This window comes from Marmota monax, unplaced genomic scaffold, assembly GCF_021218885.2.
Source record: "Marmota monax isolate L192 unplaced genomic scaffold, Marmota_monax_Labrador192_F-V1.1 WCK01_AAM20220418_F8-fsc00042, whole genome shotgun sequence".
NCBI classification, from domain to species: Eukaryota; Metazoa; Chordata; class Mammalia; order Rodentia; family Sciuridae; genus Marmota; species Marmota monax.
Window position 1 is genome coordinate 9,091,420 of NW_026693008.1, and position 18,282 is coordinate 9,109,701.

The 18,282-nt window shown below is 35.7% G+C and overlaps 1 protein-coding gene across 5 annotated transcripts in view; it reads right to left on the minus strand.

Annotated features, from left to right (window-relative positions):
* The window catches only part of Sfmbt1 (Scm like with four mbt domains 1), a 139,999-nt gene that overhangs the window by 16,710 nt on the left and 105,007 nt on the right, over window positions 1-18,282 (minus strand). For all 5 annotated transcript variants that reach the window (XM_046452845.2, XM_046452843.2, XM_058582135.1 and 2 more), the window contains 6 exons: window positions 16,531-16,613; window positions 10,896-11,022; window positions 9,772-9,885; window positions 6,253-6,295; window positions 4,340-4,404; window positions 1,779-1,918 (listed from right to left, as the gene is read on the minus strand). In XM_046452845.2, coding sequence (XP_046308801.1) covers window positions 1,779-1,918; window positions 4,340-4,404; window positions 6,253-6,295; window positions 9,772-9,885; window positions 10,896-11,022; window positions 16,531-16,613 — 572 coding nt within the window. The remainder of the gene's footprint in view (window positions 1-1,778; window positions 1,919-4,339; window positions 4,405-6,252; window positions 6,296-9,771; window positions 9,886-10,895; window positions 11,023-16,530; window positions 16,614-18,282) is intronic.

Sequence of the window (18,282 nt, forward strand, 5' to 3'; positions counted from 1 at the left end):
AAACAGATCATTAGCACCATGGCACTCTTGCTATCCCATAGATTGTTAAGACAATTGTTTAGAGAATAATTCTAGTCACATTAATTAAGATTAACAAAATAATAAAACCAAACATATGGTAGTTGCCCAAAGTTGCAAATAAAGAATAACAGTCCTCTTAAACATTCAAAATGGTCATGAAAAAACAGGCACCATAAATTTTAAAGTACTCTAGCACATGCTTCTAAAATGTTTTCCCAGTTGTAGCACACACAGAAGATTACATTTGTTTGGGACACTAAAAACTATAGATAGCTGAGCCTTATGGAGACTTGAGGAGTGTGGCCCAGAAGCTCTAGCTTCCCCAGATCCTGCAAGTTGCTACCCTGAAGGCTTAAAAGTTTGATAGATCCTCAGATCTGTTATCCACAGTACAGCACAATGGCTGAGAGGCACTGCAAGTCCAGCAGATGAACAGCTTTATCATGAATAGCTTGGTCCTTGATTAATATCACATAGTCTCCAAGTCATAGACTTATTAGTTCACATCACACAGTTCTCATGTGGTGTCTGACAGAACACCCCTCCATGCTGACAAAAGTAGAAGAATTACTGCCATATGAAGAATTACTTAGATGAATGTTTTTAGGGGAGTAGAAATAATTATGTGCTCAATATGCTGTCCAGTACTTAACTTTATCTACAGTCAACCAAAGTCCAAAAATATTAAGTGGAAAATTCCAGAAATAAAAGTTTTTAAGTTTTTAAACTGCACTATTCTTCCTGGGATATGAATCACCCCTTTGTCCATAGTATCCATCTGTATACACTACACATCTGTTAGTCACTTAGCAGCTGTGCCAGTTATTAGATCAACTATTGAGGTATCACAGAGCTTATGTTCAAGTAACCCTTTAAGTAGCCTAATGCCATATCACAATGCCTACATCATTCCCTCATCTCATCATGTAGGCACTGTATAAGCTCAGATCATTACAATTAGAAAAGTAAATATAGCACAGTAAGATATCTTGAGAGATTCCACATTCATATAACTTTTATTATAGTATATTGTTATAATTGTCATATTATTCATTATTGTTGTTGATCTCTTATTGTGTCTTATTTATAAACTAAAACTTTATCATAGGTACTGATTTGAATGTGTTCTACCAAAATTCATGTGTTGAAACCTTGGTCCCCAGAATGATAGATGTGGGAGGTGATGAGGTGATGGGACCTTTAAGAGGTAGAGCCTATTGGAGATACACAGGCCATTTGGGGACATGCCTTTGGAAGGATTGTGGGACCTTCATTTCTCTCTGGCTTCCTGTTTGATACTGTGATCTCTTTCTCACACAAGCATTCCTGCCATGTAATATCACGAACATCAGCCAAGAAGAACATCACGAGAGGCTGATCTGGAGCCACCTGTCTTGGAATTTCAGGCTCCAAAAAATGAGCCAAATAAACCTCTCTTTCCTCATAAGTAGCTTGCCTTGGGTATTCCACTATAGTAACAAAAACAAAACAAAACCCAACTAATACAATAGGTATGTATATAAGGGAAAAAACACAACATATAAAAGGTTTGGTATTATCCATGTTTTCAGGCATTCACTAAGGTCTTGGAACACACACCACATGGATAAAGGATGGGGAATACTGTATATGAGAAAAGTTAGTAACTTTTTATAAAATCAAGAGTTCTCAGTTCTATCAAATATGGCTCCTGTATGAATGAGCCCTAGGAGACTCCTTATATTTCCAAGTTCTTCTGCTCTAAGCTAGAATCTTACCTCTCTGAGGACCAGAACACAGTTTCCAGGTCCTACACATTGAGGCAGCTCAGCAATTCTTCCTTTGTTAAGATATGGCCCTGAGAAGCAACGGTGGTTGAAGTATATCTTTGGACAGCAATATTTTCCATTAATCATAACTGAGAAATGAAGTAAAACAAATATTAAGAACAGTCATTCTCTATCCCATGTTTCTAATGCTGAATTACCAGGGGCACAGGGGTGGGAACCAAGCAAATAAACCATTAGATTAGTTTGGAGATTATGTGTTTTCTTTTTCTATGATTCTTTTCCTTTTCCCTTTTTCCCTTCCCTCCCTCTTTCTCTGAAGTGGTGGGGATCAAACCCAGGACCTCATGCATTCTAAGGAAGCACTCTACCAATGAGTTACATATTTTGAAGCTTAATATAGTGTTTGAGAATGCTCTTGAAATAATTTATATTTAGAAAGCTTATACTTACCTTATACTAGCCTTACAGAGGTCATCACCCTACTGAAATCAAACAAATGTCCTGAATTACATGCTCATTAACTCCTGGATTGAATGTAACACTATTCTAGAGCCCTTTACTTCTAACAATAAAGAAGTAGAAAATGTACTTCATGAACCAATGATGATTCCTGACAATCAACAATTTTAGTTCTTCAAATACCAACTATTTGATAATCTATTCAGGAATATTTCTAGGAATTGACACTGCATATTATCCAGAACTAAAGTTTGTCTTCTAAAACCCACCAAACAAATAATCTGGCAGATCTGATACCATGTGAATTCTCCCATCTCTGGGATTTCTCAGAGGGCTGAAAGTGTGCTGTGCCAACATCTCTGGGTTCCTTTTGTGTGCAGTGGGTGCAACAAGGCTTTGACACCAAATTCAAATATTTTCTGAATAAATAATGTTCTTAAATTTTTTTTAATAATTCCTCACAGCAACTGACATTTCAGCTACTGAATGTAGAAAATTTAAAAAGACATTAAACATCTTCATTTGATATGCAGCAGAGGCTCCTTTGATGGATACTGCTCTTTTATCCACCATTAAGGAAAGCAGGTGTGTGTACAATGTCCACTATTGACAGGACTTACATTCATAATGTTCTCCCTTTAATTAAGAATGCAGTCTTGGGGCTGCAGCTGTAGCTCAGTGGTAGAGTGTTTGCTTAGCATGTGTGAGGCACTGGGTTCAATACTCAGCACCATACAAAAATAAAGAAAGAAAATAAAGGTATTTATTGTGTTCACCTACGACTAAAAAAATTAAAAAAAAAAAAAAGAATGTGGTTTTAGCATGGTGGTTATCTGTCACCATCCACTTTTCTATCTGAACTCTGCCACTCTGCCATCTAGATTCCTCTTAGCAGAATTAAGGTAGTCATGCCTCTGTTACTAAGGAATATTGGCAGTTTATAGCTCTCAGTTACAAGTCTGTTCTACAGTTGCCCTGATCTGGGGACTGCCCTCAGCAGGAAAGAGCCATCTCATCCAAGGTCCCATTCCTTTTGAGGTAGAGAGAGCTGAAGTCTACTTCTAATAACAAGTAATGAGTGGCCACAAAGCCTGAATTATGGACAACTATGTGCTTTAGATCAGTTCTAAGGCTCCTTGTGGGAGGATAAGAAACTTCTATTGCAACTACCTTGTGCTTCAACTTCTCTCTGTATGCAAACCTGCTTCCTTCACTCCTTCCAGAAGTTGTTACCAAAGCACTCCCCAGTCAGACTCCTGCATGCAAATATCAGAGTCTCATACTGTTTCCCAGGGAACCTGAACTATGACAAAACCTAAACCAAGATGACTTGGCTGTGGTCACATATAAGATGTTCTGAAATTGCAGTGGGCATCAAAATGGCCAGCAATGCAAAAAAATAAGTAGTCGACATAGTCCCAATCTTCTGGGTATAAATGATGTAATAAAAAGTTAATGGGTAGAAGAGACAAATGTACAGGTTTTGAACTTGAGAAACAGTTAAGTTCCATTTCTCAGCCTTCCACTCATATGCAATGTGAGCTCTCTTGAGCTCTGGTTTCCTTTTTAGAGCACCTGAACACCCAATCTGTGCTAGAATATACATAATCATGATGCTAAGCATTACACAGCCAGCACAGGAGTAGTCAAGAATAGTTCCAGAAAGACCCTGGACAAAACATAAACTTCTAGCAAGGATCCTTATATCCCTTATCAGACATTGCCTCTGATACAATTGTAACTGTAAAATTTACATATAAAGAGTTAACCACCTCTCAAGCAAAGCTTAAGAAAGAGCAATGCCTGGAAAGCCTCAGGTTCTTTATCCCAAGTCGGGAATGGTAACATCAACCCCCAGAGTCTTTGGCACCCAACTGCTAATCAGTGAAGAACACCTATAATTAGAAATGGGTAGAAATATCTGCCTACAGGTGATTATAAAACTAAATACATCTTAGACAGTTATAACTCCAGGGTCTCAATTAGGAGGCTCCTCTATGAAGCCACATTCTATAAATCAAATGTAAGATACAGTCCATGAAAAGAAATTAAAGGTCCTCTTCGCTATAAGATATAAATGTTTATCATACCTGAGTCTGTGGAGTTTGACTCCTGACTCTTCAGACCCTCGTGGATAGTCCTGGAGGATGGTACTCTAGGTTAGGAAAACACAGCAAACAGTGAGATCAACCTTAAGATCAGCTAAGCATGAGGGTTCGTTTCCTTCAAATTTAAGACAGCAAATGTGGCAGTCAGCATAAAGTCCTTCTTTCATCATAATTTTATTTAACAACAGCAATTGCTTTTCAAATTGTGTGCAAGATTTAATGAGTCAACAGTCTGTGTTGTAAAACTGCTTATTCAGATGAATTTTACTTTCATTCATGTTTTCAAGAAATTATGAAATTTCTTGTGGGATTCCTAAACCACAAGTAAACTATTAATTTTTCAGCAGTCACAGAACAGAAATATTTCTTATGTCAATTTCAAAATTTTTTAAAAATTATTTTATTAGAGAAAAAACACAGAAACTCATTCTGTATGTAGCAATCCCTAAAATAGGCTAATTTACCTTTTTAGAATGATTCCTGGCTAAAGCTGTGGACTGGTCTTAACAACTAAGCTGAGGAAAAATCCAAGGCCAGTACTGTCACTGTTATCTTACTTCTGTATCTGAAATTCTTCCCACTTCTATTGTCAGTTTTTTTTTTTTTTTTTTTGGCGGGGGGCACTGGAGGTTGAACCACTTTAACATTGACTATATCCCCATCCCTTTCTATTTTTTATTTTGCTAAGCTGCTGAGGCTGGCCTTGACTTGAGATCCTCCTGCCTCAGCATCCCAAGACACTAGAATTGTGCCAGTTTTATTAACCATACAGACACAAAGGCAGTTATAAATAAATTATAAATTAGATAGCTAATAGAATTTTCTATAGAAGACATTGTATCCCTCCTGCCAAATTCCTATGTCAAAGTCTTAATCCTTACTATATTTGGAGGTCAGGCTTTTGGGATTAATTAAAATTAAATGAGGTCTTAAGAGTAGAGCCATAATCTGATAGTATTGGTGGCCTTATAAGAAGAGGTGGGAGAGACAGTAAGGGAATATAAATGAATGAATGAATTTCTTCACCAAAGGAGGACACCACCAGATGGTAGACATCAGCAAGCCAGGAAGAGGAACCAAATTGGCTGGCACACTGATCCTGGACTTTCCAACTTCCAAAAACAGGAGAAAACAAATTTCTGAGGTTTAAGTCATTCAGTCTGTGGCACTGTGTTTGAGAAACTTAAGCAGACTAATAGAGAATGCAAAATCTGTTGTTTAAAAACATAAATATAAACACAGAAAACTTTGCACTTTTAAGATTTGAAGCCACCACCAAATAATTGCTTCTCAAAAGCTGTGTGTAAAGATGCTACAAAGAGTTTCCTGGAAGGCACAAAGCCACTCTTCCAAGTATGTCATTTTTTTTTTTTTTTTAGAGTTGTTGTCTTCTACTTCAAGACACTGTGACAGCCAGCCACAGGTGGCCACACACCTATAATCCCAGTGGCTCGGGAGGCTGAGGCAGGAGGATGGTGAATTCAAAGCCATCCTCAGGAACAGTGAGGCCCTAAGCAACTCAGTGAGACTCTATCTCAAAATAAAATATAAATATAAAAAAAAGGGCTGGGGATGTGGCTCAGTGGTTAAGCACCCCTGGGTTCAATCCCCAACAGCAAAAAAAAAAAAAAAGGACACTATAACAAATAATTTCTGACTACAATTTTTACTTTTCCTTCACAAATACTAGAATGGGGACTGTTATTTCCTTTCTTTTATTCAAATACAAAATATATATACTATAAGCAGAAGTATAAAAACTATTTAATTTGTATAAAAACTATCCAATTAAAAGACTATGTTTCCATCCAAGAAACAAACATGACTTACTTTTAGTTATTTCTGTATTCTAAATTTCAAACTTAACTACTCAGACATTCTATTATATTACTTACTGTTTTTCTGGTTGAACCACTGCAATTTTCCTCTGTTTATGTACTATAAGAAAGGGGGTGGGGAGTCAAGAAAAATAAGACAAAAGAAAGTTATATATGTATTGTTTATATTAACATATTTAAAATGGTAGCTACCTGCTACTTTATATAAGTTCTTATGTATTTGAATATCTAAATAAAGCACATTATTTTGGGTAGGAGTCTTTATACAAGGAGCAAAAATTGATATTTTCAAGGGTCCCTGGGTTAATCAATTCCTAGGAATATTTTCCAAGCAAAACTAGATATTCATGAGAAACTGGTTTGACAAAAGTACAAATCAGACCATTCAATGGGGGAAGGGATAGTTTTTAAAATATGGTGCCGGGAAAAGTGAATTTTCTTATCTTACATTGTATTTAAAACTGAACTTAAAATTGATCAATGATCTAAATGTAAGAGATAAAGCTATAAAACTCTTAATAAAAAAAATGAAAAAACTTCATGACTTGGTATTTGCCAATCATTTCTTAAATATGACACCAAAATTAGAGGCAATAAAAGTACAAAACAAAATTTGACTAAATTTTGTGCATAAAAGAGAATAAAATCTTATGCACGTCAAGAAAGTGAAAAAGAAACCCATGGAAAATATTTCCAAGTCATGTATCTAATAAAGGATTAATATCTCTAACATGCAAAGAGCTCTGACAACTCAATAAAGGATAAATAACCCAATTTAAAAATAGTGAAGGACTTGAGTAGATATTTTTCCAGAGACAATATACTAATGTCCAATAAGCATATAAGAAGAGCTCAACATCACTAATCATTAGGGAAATGCAAATCAAAACCATAATTTCACACCCACTAAGATGGCTATCAAAAAATGAACAAAGGAGTTGGGCATGGTGGAGCATGCCTGAAATCCCAGCAGCTCAGAAGGCTGAGGCAAAAGGGTCATGAGTTCAAAGTCAGTCTCAGCAATTTAGTGAGGCCCTAAGCAACTCAGCAAGACCCTGACTCTAAATAAAATATAAAAAGGCTGGGGATGTGGCTCAGTGGTTAAGTACCCCTGGGTTCAATCCCTAGCACCAAAAAAAAAAAAAAGAAAAGAAAAGAAGCACTGGGGAGATGTGCAGCAACTGGACCTCATGTGTTGCTGATAGAGATGTAAAATGCAGCAGCTGCTTTGGAAAACCGTTTGGCATTTCCTCAAATCATGAAAACATAGAGTTACCATATGACTCACCATTTCCACTCATCAGAATGTACCCAAGAGAAATGAAGACACAAATCTTTACATAAAACTTGTACACTGAAGTTCATAGCAGCATTGTTCATAATAGTAAAAAAATGGAAACAACCCAAATGTTCATCAACTGAGGAATGGATAAACAAAATGTGGCATATCCATACAATGGAATATTATTCAGCTATATAAAGGAATAAAGTACTAACAGACACTAATTCTGAATACATGCTAAGGAGATAGTCACAAAAGAGCACATATTATATGATTCTATTAATAATAAATGTTCAACATAAGTAAATCAATGGAGACAGAAAGTAGATTAGTGGTTCCCTGGGAAGGGGTTGGAATGGGATTTCTTTTGGAGATGAAAAATATGTTCTCAAATCAACTATGAAGCTAATAGCACAACTCTGTGAATATACTAAAACCAAGGAATTATAAACTTCAAAAGAGCAAATTTCATGGTATACTAATTATATCTCAAAACTGTTTTTAAAAGAGGGGAGATAGGGGGCTGAGGTTGTGGCTCAGCGGTAGAGTGCTCGCCTTACACATGCAAGACCCTGGGTTCAATCCTAAGCACCACATAAAAATAAATAAGTGAAATAAAGGTATTGTATCTAACTACAACTTAAAAATAAAGATTTTTTTAAAAAGAGAGAAGGGAGATAGAATATTACATCTAAGATTAGGTTGCACTGTAATCTCAGTTCCTGAGGGGGCTGAAGTAGAAGGATTGCAAGTTCAAGGCCAGCCTCAGCAACTCAGCAAGAACTTGTCTCAAAATAAAAAATAAAAAGAATTGGGAGGTGGCTGGGGTTGTGGCTCAGTGGTAGAATGCAAGACTTGCGTGTGAAGCACTGGGTTCAATCCCCAGCACCACATAAAAATAAATAAAGGTATTGTGTTCATCTACAACTAAAAAAAATTTAAAAGGGAGGGGGGGCTGGTGTTGTGGCTCAGCGGTACAGCACTTGCCTAGCACATGAGAAGCCCCAGGTTCAATCCTCAGCACCATATAAAAATAAATAAATAAAAATAAAGGTATTGTGTCCAAAAACAACTAAAAAAATAAATACATAAAAAGAGAACTGGGGATGTAGCCCCATGGTAAAGCATCCCTGGGTTCAATCCCCAGTTATCCTCCTGCCCGCCAAAAAAAAAAAAAAAAAAAATCAAGATTAAGTTGCAAAAAGACTCTAGCTTTCATCTTATTCGACTTCTCTTGTTTTTTTTCACTTCCTCACTCTGATGGAATCCAGTTATCTTGCCATTAACTGCCCTATGGAAAGATCCATGTGCCAAAGAACTAAGGGAAGCCTCCAGTCAATAGCCAGCAAAGAGCTGAGGCTCTCAATCCAATAGCCCACGGAAATTACTTTTTGTTATTATGGTCTGAATATCCTGCAAATTCATACTGACACATAATCACCAACATGTTGGCATTAGGAAGGGGGGCAGTCTTTAAAAGTAATTAGATCAGGGGCTGGTCAGCAGAGTGCTCGCCTCACATGCACGAGGCCCTGGGTTCAATATCCAGCACCACCAAAAAAAGTAATTAGATCATGCTGGGCACAGTGGCCCATGCCTGTAATCCCAGCAGCTCTGGAGGCTGAGGCAGAAGGATCGGGGGTTCAAAGCCAGCCTCAGAAAAAGTGAGACGCTAAGCAACTCAGTGAGACCCTGTCCTTAAATAAAATACAAAATAGAGTTTGGGATGTGACTCAGTGGTTGAGTGCCCCCGAGTCCAATTCCTGGTACCCTCTCCCCACAAAAAAGAGGCCACAGGGAATTAGTAGTCTTCTTTAGCATGTGAGGACACAGCAAGAAGGTGTTATCTATTAACCAGGAAACAGGCCCTCACCAGACACTGAATCCATTGATACAACTGTTCTTGAATTTCCCAGCCTCCGATGATGTGTTATTTATAAATTTCTCAGTCTATGATATTTTGTTATAGCAGCCAGAATGGACAACACTTGCCAATAATCATCTGAGTAAACTTGGGAGCAGATTCTTCCCACATTAAGACTTAAGATATCTCTGGCCCTTCCTGAAACCTTCACTGAAGCTTTGGAGAAATATACATCCAAGAGAACCCACCTAAGTTACACCCAGATGGCCAACCCACAGACACTAGAAGATAATGTTTGTTGCAATAAAAAATTTCCTATGCAGAAATAGATAACCAGTTTTTCTCTAAAATGTCCCTATTCATCCTAATAGGTAAAAGTCATACAACAGATCACTTAACAATCATCAATCCTCTTGCCCAGAAAAGATACCTCGTGCCCGGCGAGGAGTGCTGAGGGGGTGGCCATTGGTCTCACACCAGCCCAAAGGAAATATATCCATGGATTCCACACTCACAATACATTCAGGTATAGGCTTCTTAGAACCTGTTTAGATTAAACAAAATAATTTTGTTTAGATCATTAAACAGCCTACTTCATAAACTACTTTCTAAACACTTGTGTTTGTTACAGAAACAAACACAAGTCTCTCAAGCAAGGATATTTTTCATAGTTTACCTTTTTCATGTATGATAACATTATGGAAAAAAGTGAACTGTGCCCTATATGTTTAAGTTTTATGGACCAAAATGGATAATGAATATACAAGGTGACCTTAGTGAAGAAACAACAAATAAGCAACTAGAACTACCACTGGTATCATTCACATAGCTAACAATTCTTTTTTTCCCCCCCCAATTCCTTGAAATAATTAGAAACCAAAAGGGAAAGTGACAATTCTACTCATGAGAACATTAGTTCAGGTACTCTGGGAATAAGCCAGAAAGTAAAACAGTAAATTCCAATCAGGAAATTATTTGGCAAGTTGCTCAGCAAGTTGCATGAAAGTCTACATTTAATATTATCTTTAATGCCTGCATTAGATGCCAATTCCATAAATCACAAATAGTAAGTACCTTCTCAAAATATGACTATTTGGCAATAGGATAAAGAAAAAGAAACCCAAGCCACACACAGTAACTACAGCACTGAGCACTCACACAGCCTTATAACCACAAACCTCCCCCATCACTGAATACTACACTGAATAAAATACATAATTTCTATTTCATATGCCTTCTGATACTGTTTGGGGCAACAAAAATACTCTCTCTTCAATAAACTGTGTTTGCTGTTCATGCTCATTTATTTTAGTCACATCACAATATATACTATTTGACTTAACCTTCAAGAAAACAGGGACCTCATAACAAAGGTTTTATGCACATTCATTGCCTAAAAATTGAAAACTAAGGACAGGAAAATAAATTTTTAGTTCAGAGTGTTGCAATTCAAATAGAAGTCTCTAAATAAGGTCACTATTTAACTAGTCCAATAAGTGAAACAAGCCACACTACCAAAATAAATAGGAAGAGCAAAGGAGTGCTGGCACTTACCCTCCAGCTGGAGCCACAGGTAGGAGCCTCTCACAGCAGTAATGGTGGCAATGCATACTTCTTCAGGAAGAAGAGGGTTCACTGCCTCAAGCTTCATGTTCTCCTTAAACTCATGCTCAGAAATTGACTAGAAAAGGAATGAATCAAATTTACTTACTAGATTAACGCTCAATATTAATTTCTTTTTATTTTTTTATTGTTTTTTAAAGGTGCAAAAGGAAAATATCTGCCTTTCTTGGTGTTATAGGCAGTGTGGTCTTTAGGTCAGAGATTTGTGCATACTGCAGCATAGATGATGACCCTGTTCAAATTGTACAGCCTCTTTTTGACTCCATTTCCTCATCTGTCAGATGACTTTGAAAACACTTCTATCTCACTGGATTATTAGAAAGATCAATGAAATAAGACTTGGTGTCTCAAACCAAGTGATTCTCAACTGTTCATTCACTTCCCCTCCCTCAGAGGGCTCTACTATACTAAAAACTCCCTGGTTCATATTTGTATGTATACCACAAAAGTAAGTCAGAATTAAAAAAAAAAAAAAAACTTTACAAATAAGGGGGAAGAGTCATTTAAAACAGGTTTAAAAAATTTGCAGCTTCTGGGTCAAAATGGATAACTAAACATCTGCATTTGATTATTCTCCTTTCTGATAAAAAAAAAAAAAAAAACTTTTAGTGACTTAAGATACAAACCTATCAAAATGGATGTAAGAGAAGATTAATTTTTTTTCAATATTAGAAGTATCAATTTTATAATTAAATGATATTTAGTGTTTTGATAAATTCTAAAAAAATATTTAGTGTCTTGATAAATTCTAAAAAATTCTTTTTGAAGCACATACTTGTATTTTGATATAAAATTTTTTAAAAATTCAGAAAAAATATATGCACACATTTTTTCATTTCAGAAACTAAAGGTAAAATATATATTTATAAAGCAGAAATTGCTTAGATAATCTGATACAAACCTTTTCTGGATAGGATAAGGCAGTATTTTCAGTGTAACGTTCAAATTACACTTATAACTTAACATCTGTTGCAAAAAGTGATTTCTAGCAGGACCCATTAAGTTCATTTTGTGGTATATACATCATTTTTACCTAAACCACTTAGCCACAGTAGACTTTTTTATCCTGCTAGCTGCAAAGGGATCCTGGGCATGACTCATAAATTGGAGTTTGAGATATCAAGCTATTATTGCAGTTTCCCAGAGTAAACCTTAAATTTAACACTTAGCAATCAACTTACTTTTTATTAAAAGTGACAAAAATAAATCGGTGAGTGCAGTGCTTTCTTTTATGTTGGTTATGCATTTTAAGTTTTTCTTTTTATTATTAAAGCCTTATAGTATATATAGCAGTTGGATTCATCTTGACAATCTCATACATCATGGAATTCAGTTTCAGTTCATGATCCTCCCCTTTTTCCTCTTGTCCTCCCTTCCTTCCCCTATTCTCCTTCCTCTACTCGACTAGACTTCCTTACAATTGTCGATTTATTTATATCTGATTGGTTCTTTTTACTTATGCATAAGGTGAAATTCCCTGTGATATGTTTATATATACACATAACATGATTTTTAAAGAATTCATTCTGTAGGCCTCCTCTTACCTGTTCCTCCACTTTGCCTCTCCTTTTTCTACATTACCACTCTTCCCTTTATTATATCCTACCCTACCCTTCCCTTTTCCTTTATTTTATTCAACATCCACATATGAGAGAAAACAGTTGACCTTTGAGTTTCTAAGTTTGGCTCATTTCACTTGGCTTGATATTCTCCATTTCCATCCATTTGCCAGCAAATGCCATAATTTCATTCTTTTTATGGCTGAGTAGAACTACATTGTATATATACAATAATCTCGCCTCAATCCATTCATCTATTGATGGGCATCTGGACTGATTCCACAATTTAGCTATTGTGAATTGTGCTGCTATAAACATTAAGGTGGCTGTAACACTACAGTATGCCAACTTTAGATCTTTGGGAAAATACCAAGGAGTGAGACAGCTGGTCATATTGTGGTACCATCCCTAGTTTTTTGAGGAATCTCCTTACTTCTCTCCAGAGTGGTTGTAGTAGCCTGTAGTCCCATCAATATACAAGTGTACCTTTTTCTCCACAAACCTTGCTAATATTTATTATTGTTTCCTGATCATCGCCATTCTGATGGGGTAAGTTGAAATCTTAGTGTAATTTAGATTTGCATTTTCCTGATTGCTAGAGATACTAAATATTTTTTCATATACTTGTTGGCCATCTTTGTTCCTTCTTTTGAGAAGTTTCTGTTTACTTCTTTTGCCCATTTGACTGGGTTGTTTTTTTGGTATTAAGCTTTTTGAATTCTTTATATATTCTGGATATTAATCCCTTATTGGAGGCATAGTTGGGTCAAGATTTTCTCCCATTCTGTAGGCTCCCTCTTCATGCTCTTAATTGTTTCCATTGCTGTGCAGAAGCTTTTTAGTTTGAAAGCATCTCACTTATTGATTCTTGGCTTTACTTCTTATGCTTTGGAGGTCTTGTTAAGAAAGTCAGTGCCAGCACTTAAATGATGGAGGGTTTACTCTATTTTCTTCTAGCAGTTGCAAAGATTCTGGTCTAATTTTGAAGTCTTCAATCCATTTCAATTTGAGTCTTTTGCAGGGTGGGAGGTGTTTACTTTCATTTTTCTACATGACGCTATCCAGTTTTCCCAGCACAATGTTAAAAAGACTTGTTTTTTTTTTTTTTAAATCTAAAATATATTTTTGGCACCTTTGTCAAATATCGAATGGCTTTAAATATGTAAATTTATCTACATACAAATTTATCTATGTATATTTTCTATAATAATGTAATTTCAGATCAGATACTGTGATGCCTCCTGCTTCACTTTTCTTGCATGGTATTGCTTTGGCTATTCTGGGTATCTTATTCTTCCAAACAAATCTAAAAATTGTTTTTTCTAATTATGTGAAGAATGTCATTAGTATTTTTAAAGCTATCATTATTTGGCTTTTATTTATTTATTTTGTTCTTTTTAGTTATATATAACAGAAGAATCCATTCTGATATAATTATACAAGTATGGAATATATCTTATTCTAGTTAGAGTCCCATTCTTTTCATATATGTACATGGGAAAAACTGATTTTTTCCACTGTCTTTCTGTCATTGGTATTTTGATGGGGATTTCATTGAATCTGTATATTGCTTTTGGTAGTATGGCTCTTTGACAATATTAATTCTGCCTATCCAAGGAATATATCTTTCCATCTTCTAAGGTCTTAATTTCTTTCTTCAGTGTTCTATAATTTTCATGGTGGAGCTCTTTAATCTCCTTGATTAGATTAATTCCCAAGTTTCTTTTTTTTTTTTTTTTTTTGAGATTATTGTGAATGGTATGGTTTTATTGATTTCTTCCTCAGGTGTTGGGAGCACAGGGAGAAAGCTATTGGCTTATGGGTGTTGATCTTGTATCCTTCTACTTTGCTGAACTCATTTATAAGCTCTAGAAGTCTTCTGGTAGAGTCTTTTGGGTCTTCTAGATATAGGATCATGTCATCAGCAGATAATTTGACTTATTTGTATCTCTTTGATTTCCTTTTCTTGACTGATCGCTCTGCCTAATGTTTCGAGGACTATATTGAATAGAAGTGGTAAGAATTAGACAGCTTTGTCTTGTTCCTGATTTTAGAATAAATGCTTTTAGTTTTTCTCAATTTGGTATGATGCTGTCTTTGGTTTATCATAAACAGCCTTTATGATGTTGAGGCAAGTTCCTTCAATCCTTAGCTTCTCTAGCATTTTTAACATTAATGGGTACAGAATTTTATCAAAGGCCTTTTCTTTATCTGTTGAGAGATTATGTGATTCTTGTCCTTAATTTTATTTAAGTGGTGATTTACATTTATTGATTTGCATATGTTGAACCAACCTTGCATCTCTGAAATGAAACCCATTTGATCATGGCATATTATCTTTTTGATTGTTGAAATACATTTTATAAACTAAAATTTAGAATAGGGTCTATTATCTAAGCATATATGAAAGATAAATCTAAGTTGGCCATTAAAAAAAAAAGCTAAGAACTGGAAAAAACCAGGTACTAGGCAACTGCAGGTGAAAAAGAAATAGTCAAAACAAGAAGGATTGATAACACCTGGAGCTCTTCTACTCCACCCTATCTAACCCCCAGGGCAACTGTCTCTTTCCCTCCATATAAAAGTTGGATTTAGCCTCTGGACATGGAAAACATAGATCCGTGGGCAGGAGGATACAAGAAATTATTAAGGGCAAGTATGTAGTGGGTAATGAATGGGTAATGAATACACAGGGTGTACCACTGAATTGTGTTATAGCATATCAGTGAAAGGTGAATCTAAATTGGCAACGAAGAAAACTAAGAACTGATAGAACCAGGTACTGGGGAACTTCGGAGGTTAACTGGCCCAGTCTAGCCTATACTAATCAGGCAGGGGATTGAAAAAGACTTCTTATGAATAATATGAGAAGCCCAAGAAGACACAAAGATAAGGATCTGGGTTTCCCCAACAAATGGTCAGCCAGATCACATCCTGAAGGAAACTTCAAGGTTGACAATTCCCACCAACACAATCAAGAATTTCCAATCAGCTTTTTCTTTTATTCTTCCATTCTTAACTATAAGCATTTAAGAATTACCAGATATATAAGAACATGAAAGTTAGAAATCAAAACAGACAAAACAAGCAACTTGGAGAAAGCAGAGATTAGCGTCAACTTGCCATCAAGTGATGGGGGGTTAACATCCTCTGAGAGAAGAAAAACTACTGCATCCTTAAAACAAGAATGGTATACTAGAGAAATGTAGAAAAAAACTACACTGAGATTCCATCTCACTCCAGAATGCCAATCATCAAGAATACAAGTAACAATAAATGCTGGCAAGGATGTGGAGAAAAAGGTACACTCAGACGTTGCTGATGGGACTACAAATTGGTGCAACCATTCTGAAAAGCAACATGGAGATTCCTCAGAAAACTCAGAATGGAACCCCCATTTGGCCCAGCTATCCCACTCCTCAGGATATACCTAAAGGTAATATAAAATGGCTAAATGCTCATTTACTATAATATAGAGTCAATAAATGTGTCTAAAAATCAATGCCTAAAAGATGGCACACATTGTTTTGAAAATGAAAAAGTCTTCATACCAGAATTATATTGAGAAGAACAGAAAGCAATCATTTCTGAGAAGGGAGGATGTGGAAAGGGATAGGAAAGGGACTATTATTCTATATTCTAAGCTTTCTACTGCTCTTTGGTTTTTTAAACATGTGTGTTTATTATTTGAAAAGAAGTATTTTTAAATAAGCTTAACAATTTTTCTACATGCTATATTTCAACATTTTTTTCATATTATTGAACCATCAAATTATAAAATGTCAAATTCACATTTCAGCTACTAAGAAAACATAAAGCTGATAAACTTACAAACTAATGTAATTAGTACATTTATTAACTTCTCCAGTAAACATATTTGTCTTTAACTATAATCAACAAGGTGGCTAGGGGATTGAGTGACATAATAGTTTGAGAGTAACAGTCATAAAAAGCAAGGGAAACACAGCAGCCCCTGCAGCCTTGAAGCAGTGGTCAAGTGGTCTCACCGGAGGAAAGCACCTCTGGGGAGCAGCTTCAGCACCACACTGTTTGAGGTAGTCGGCCCAGTCGAAGTCCTGGCTTGGGTAGCCTACATGGAGACAAAGAGCAATGATTCACATCACGTGTGCTTGCCTAGCTTTACCGCTCGGCCATGTGTCCATCCATAAACTTCCAAGGTTGCTAATCTAAGGATTTTTGATCATCTTAGAGAACATAAAAAACACTTCATAAATCCAAACCACAATTAATTTTTCAATGCTAGATATCAAACTTAGGGCCTACATAGTTAATTTTATAAAATAAAACAACTCTGTCCAAACTATACAGTGGAATTCTTTGGAATTTTAAATTTCAAATTGGGCATTTATTTATTTTTTTTAACCTTTTTTTTTTTTTTTTTGGTTAATTTTTTTTTTTTTTTTTTTAATGTGGTGCTGGGGATCAAACCCAGTGTCTTACACATGCTAGGCAAGTGCTCTACCACTAAGCCACAACATGGGTCCTGGGCATTTATTTTTAACAATATTTTTTACTAAAATCATTTTATTTGCTGCATCTTTAGGATATTTCTCTATATCTTAAAAGCAATCACTTTTAATGATATTTGAAATTAAGCTGTATTTTATATATTAGTTGACAGCAATTTACCAAAGAATCTAACACAATTATGACCAGACTTGATTTACACATATGAATCTAGTATTATTATCAATTTTATTAGGATGTAAGCTCTGGAGGAAAAGAGATAACAAACAGTACTATTTAATAAGTGAAGATTTTTTTTTGATAAGGCTATTTCTTTAAGCATGTCTTAGCTAATAGTAATACAATGTTCTTAGCACTGTTTTCAGATTCAGGTACAACAGAATTTCAGAATCTCAAAGCTCTCAGAGATGGAGAGAAGATGGTTAATGGACATGGGATACAGATGATAAGAGAAATAACTTCTGGAGGGGTAACTAGGATTAATGAGAATTGAATATTCCAAACAGCTAGTAGATTTTTAATGTTCCCAACACATACACACACACACACATACACACACACACTCTGAAATGAGATAGACATGCCAATTATCCTCATCTGATCATTGTACACTATTTGTATATATTAAAATGCTACACTGTATCCCATATACATATAATTGCTACATGACAATAAGAACACCTTAAAAATATCAATGCTCTTATAATCTAAATCATTAATTCATTTCAGAAAAAAAGTTGAGCTTAATTCCCTACTTTATTCTACCAATATTCTTGATAGAGTATCTCCAATCGAATGACTTGAATCAGCACCATCTGTGAACAAAAAGCTCAGCACCATCTGTGAACAAAAAGCTGATAAGGCCTGACTGCTTCACTGTGTCTAAACTTCTCTCTGCCGTCACAGAGCTTAATACCACAAAGGCACAGAGTAGGCTACTCAAGACTATGCCCTCCTTCAGCCCTTTAATTATCTTTTCCATATAACTGAGAAAGGTACCACACTCTCCCTCTGTCCCTACCATGTTTCTCAAAAGTACATTTTCTGCCATTTTCATTTGTTTAATCTACTTTATTTACAAGATAGTTGGCTTGTCTACAACAGTGCTGAAAGCTCCAATATCTTTAATAATTGTTTTTTTTTTCCTTTTCACATGAAGGTGCAAGCCCAAGCATTCCTACAAAGCAAGAACATCCTTCTGTAGGTGTTCCATACAACACCCTCCTACCAGACACTCCTACAGTTTGCTCCACTGATGGAGGAGAATCTGG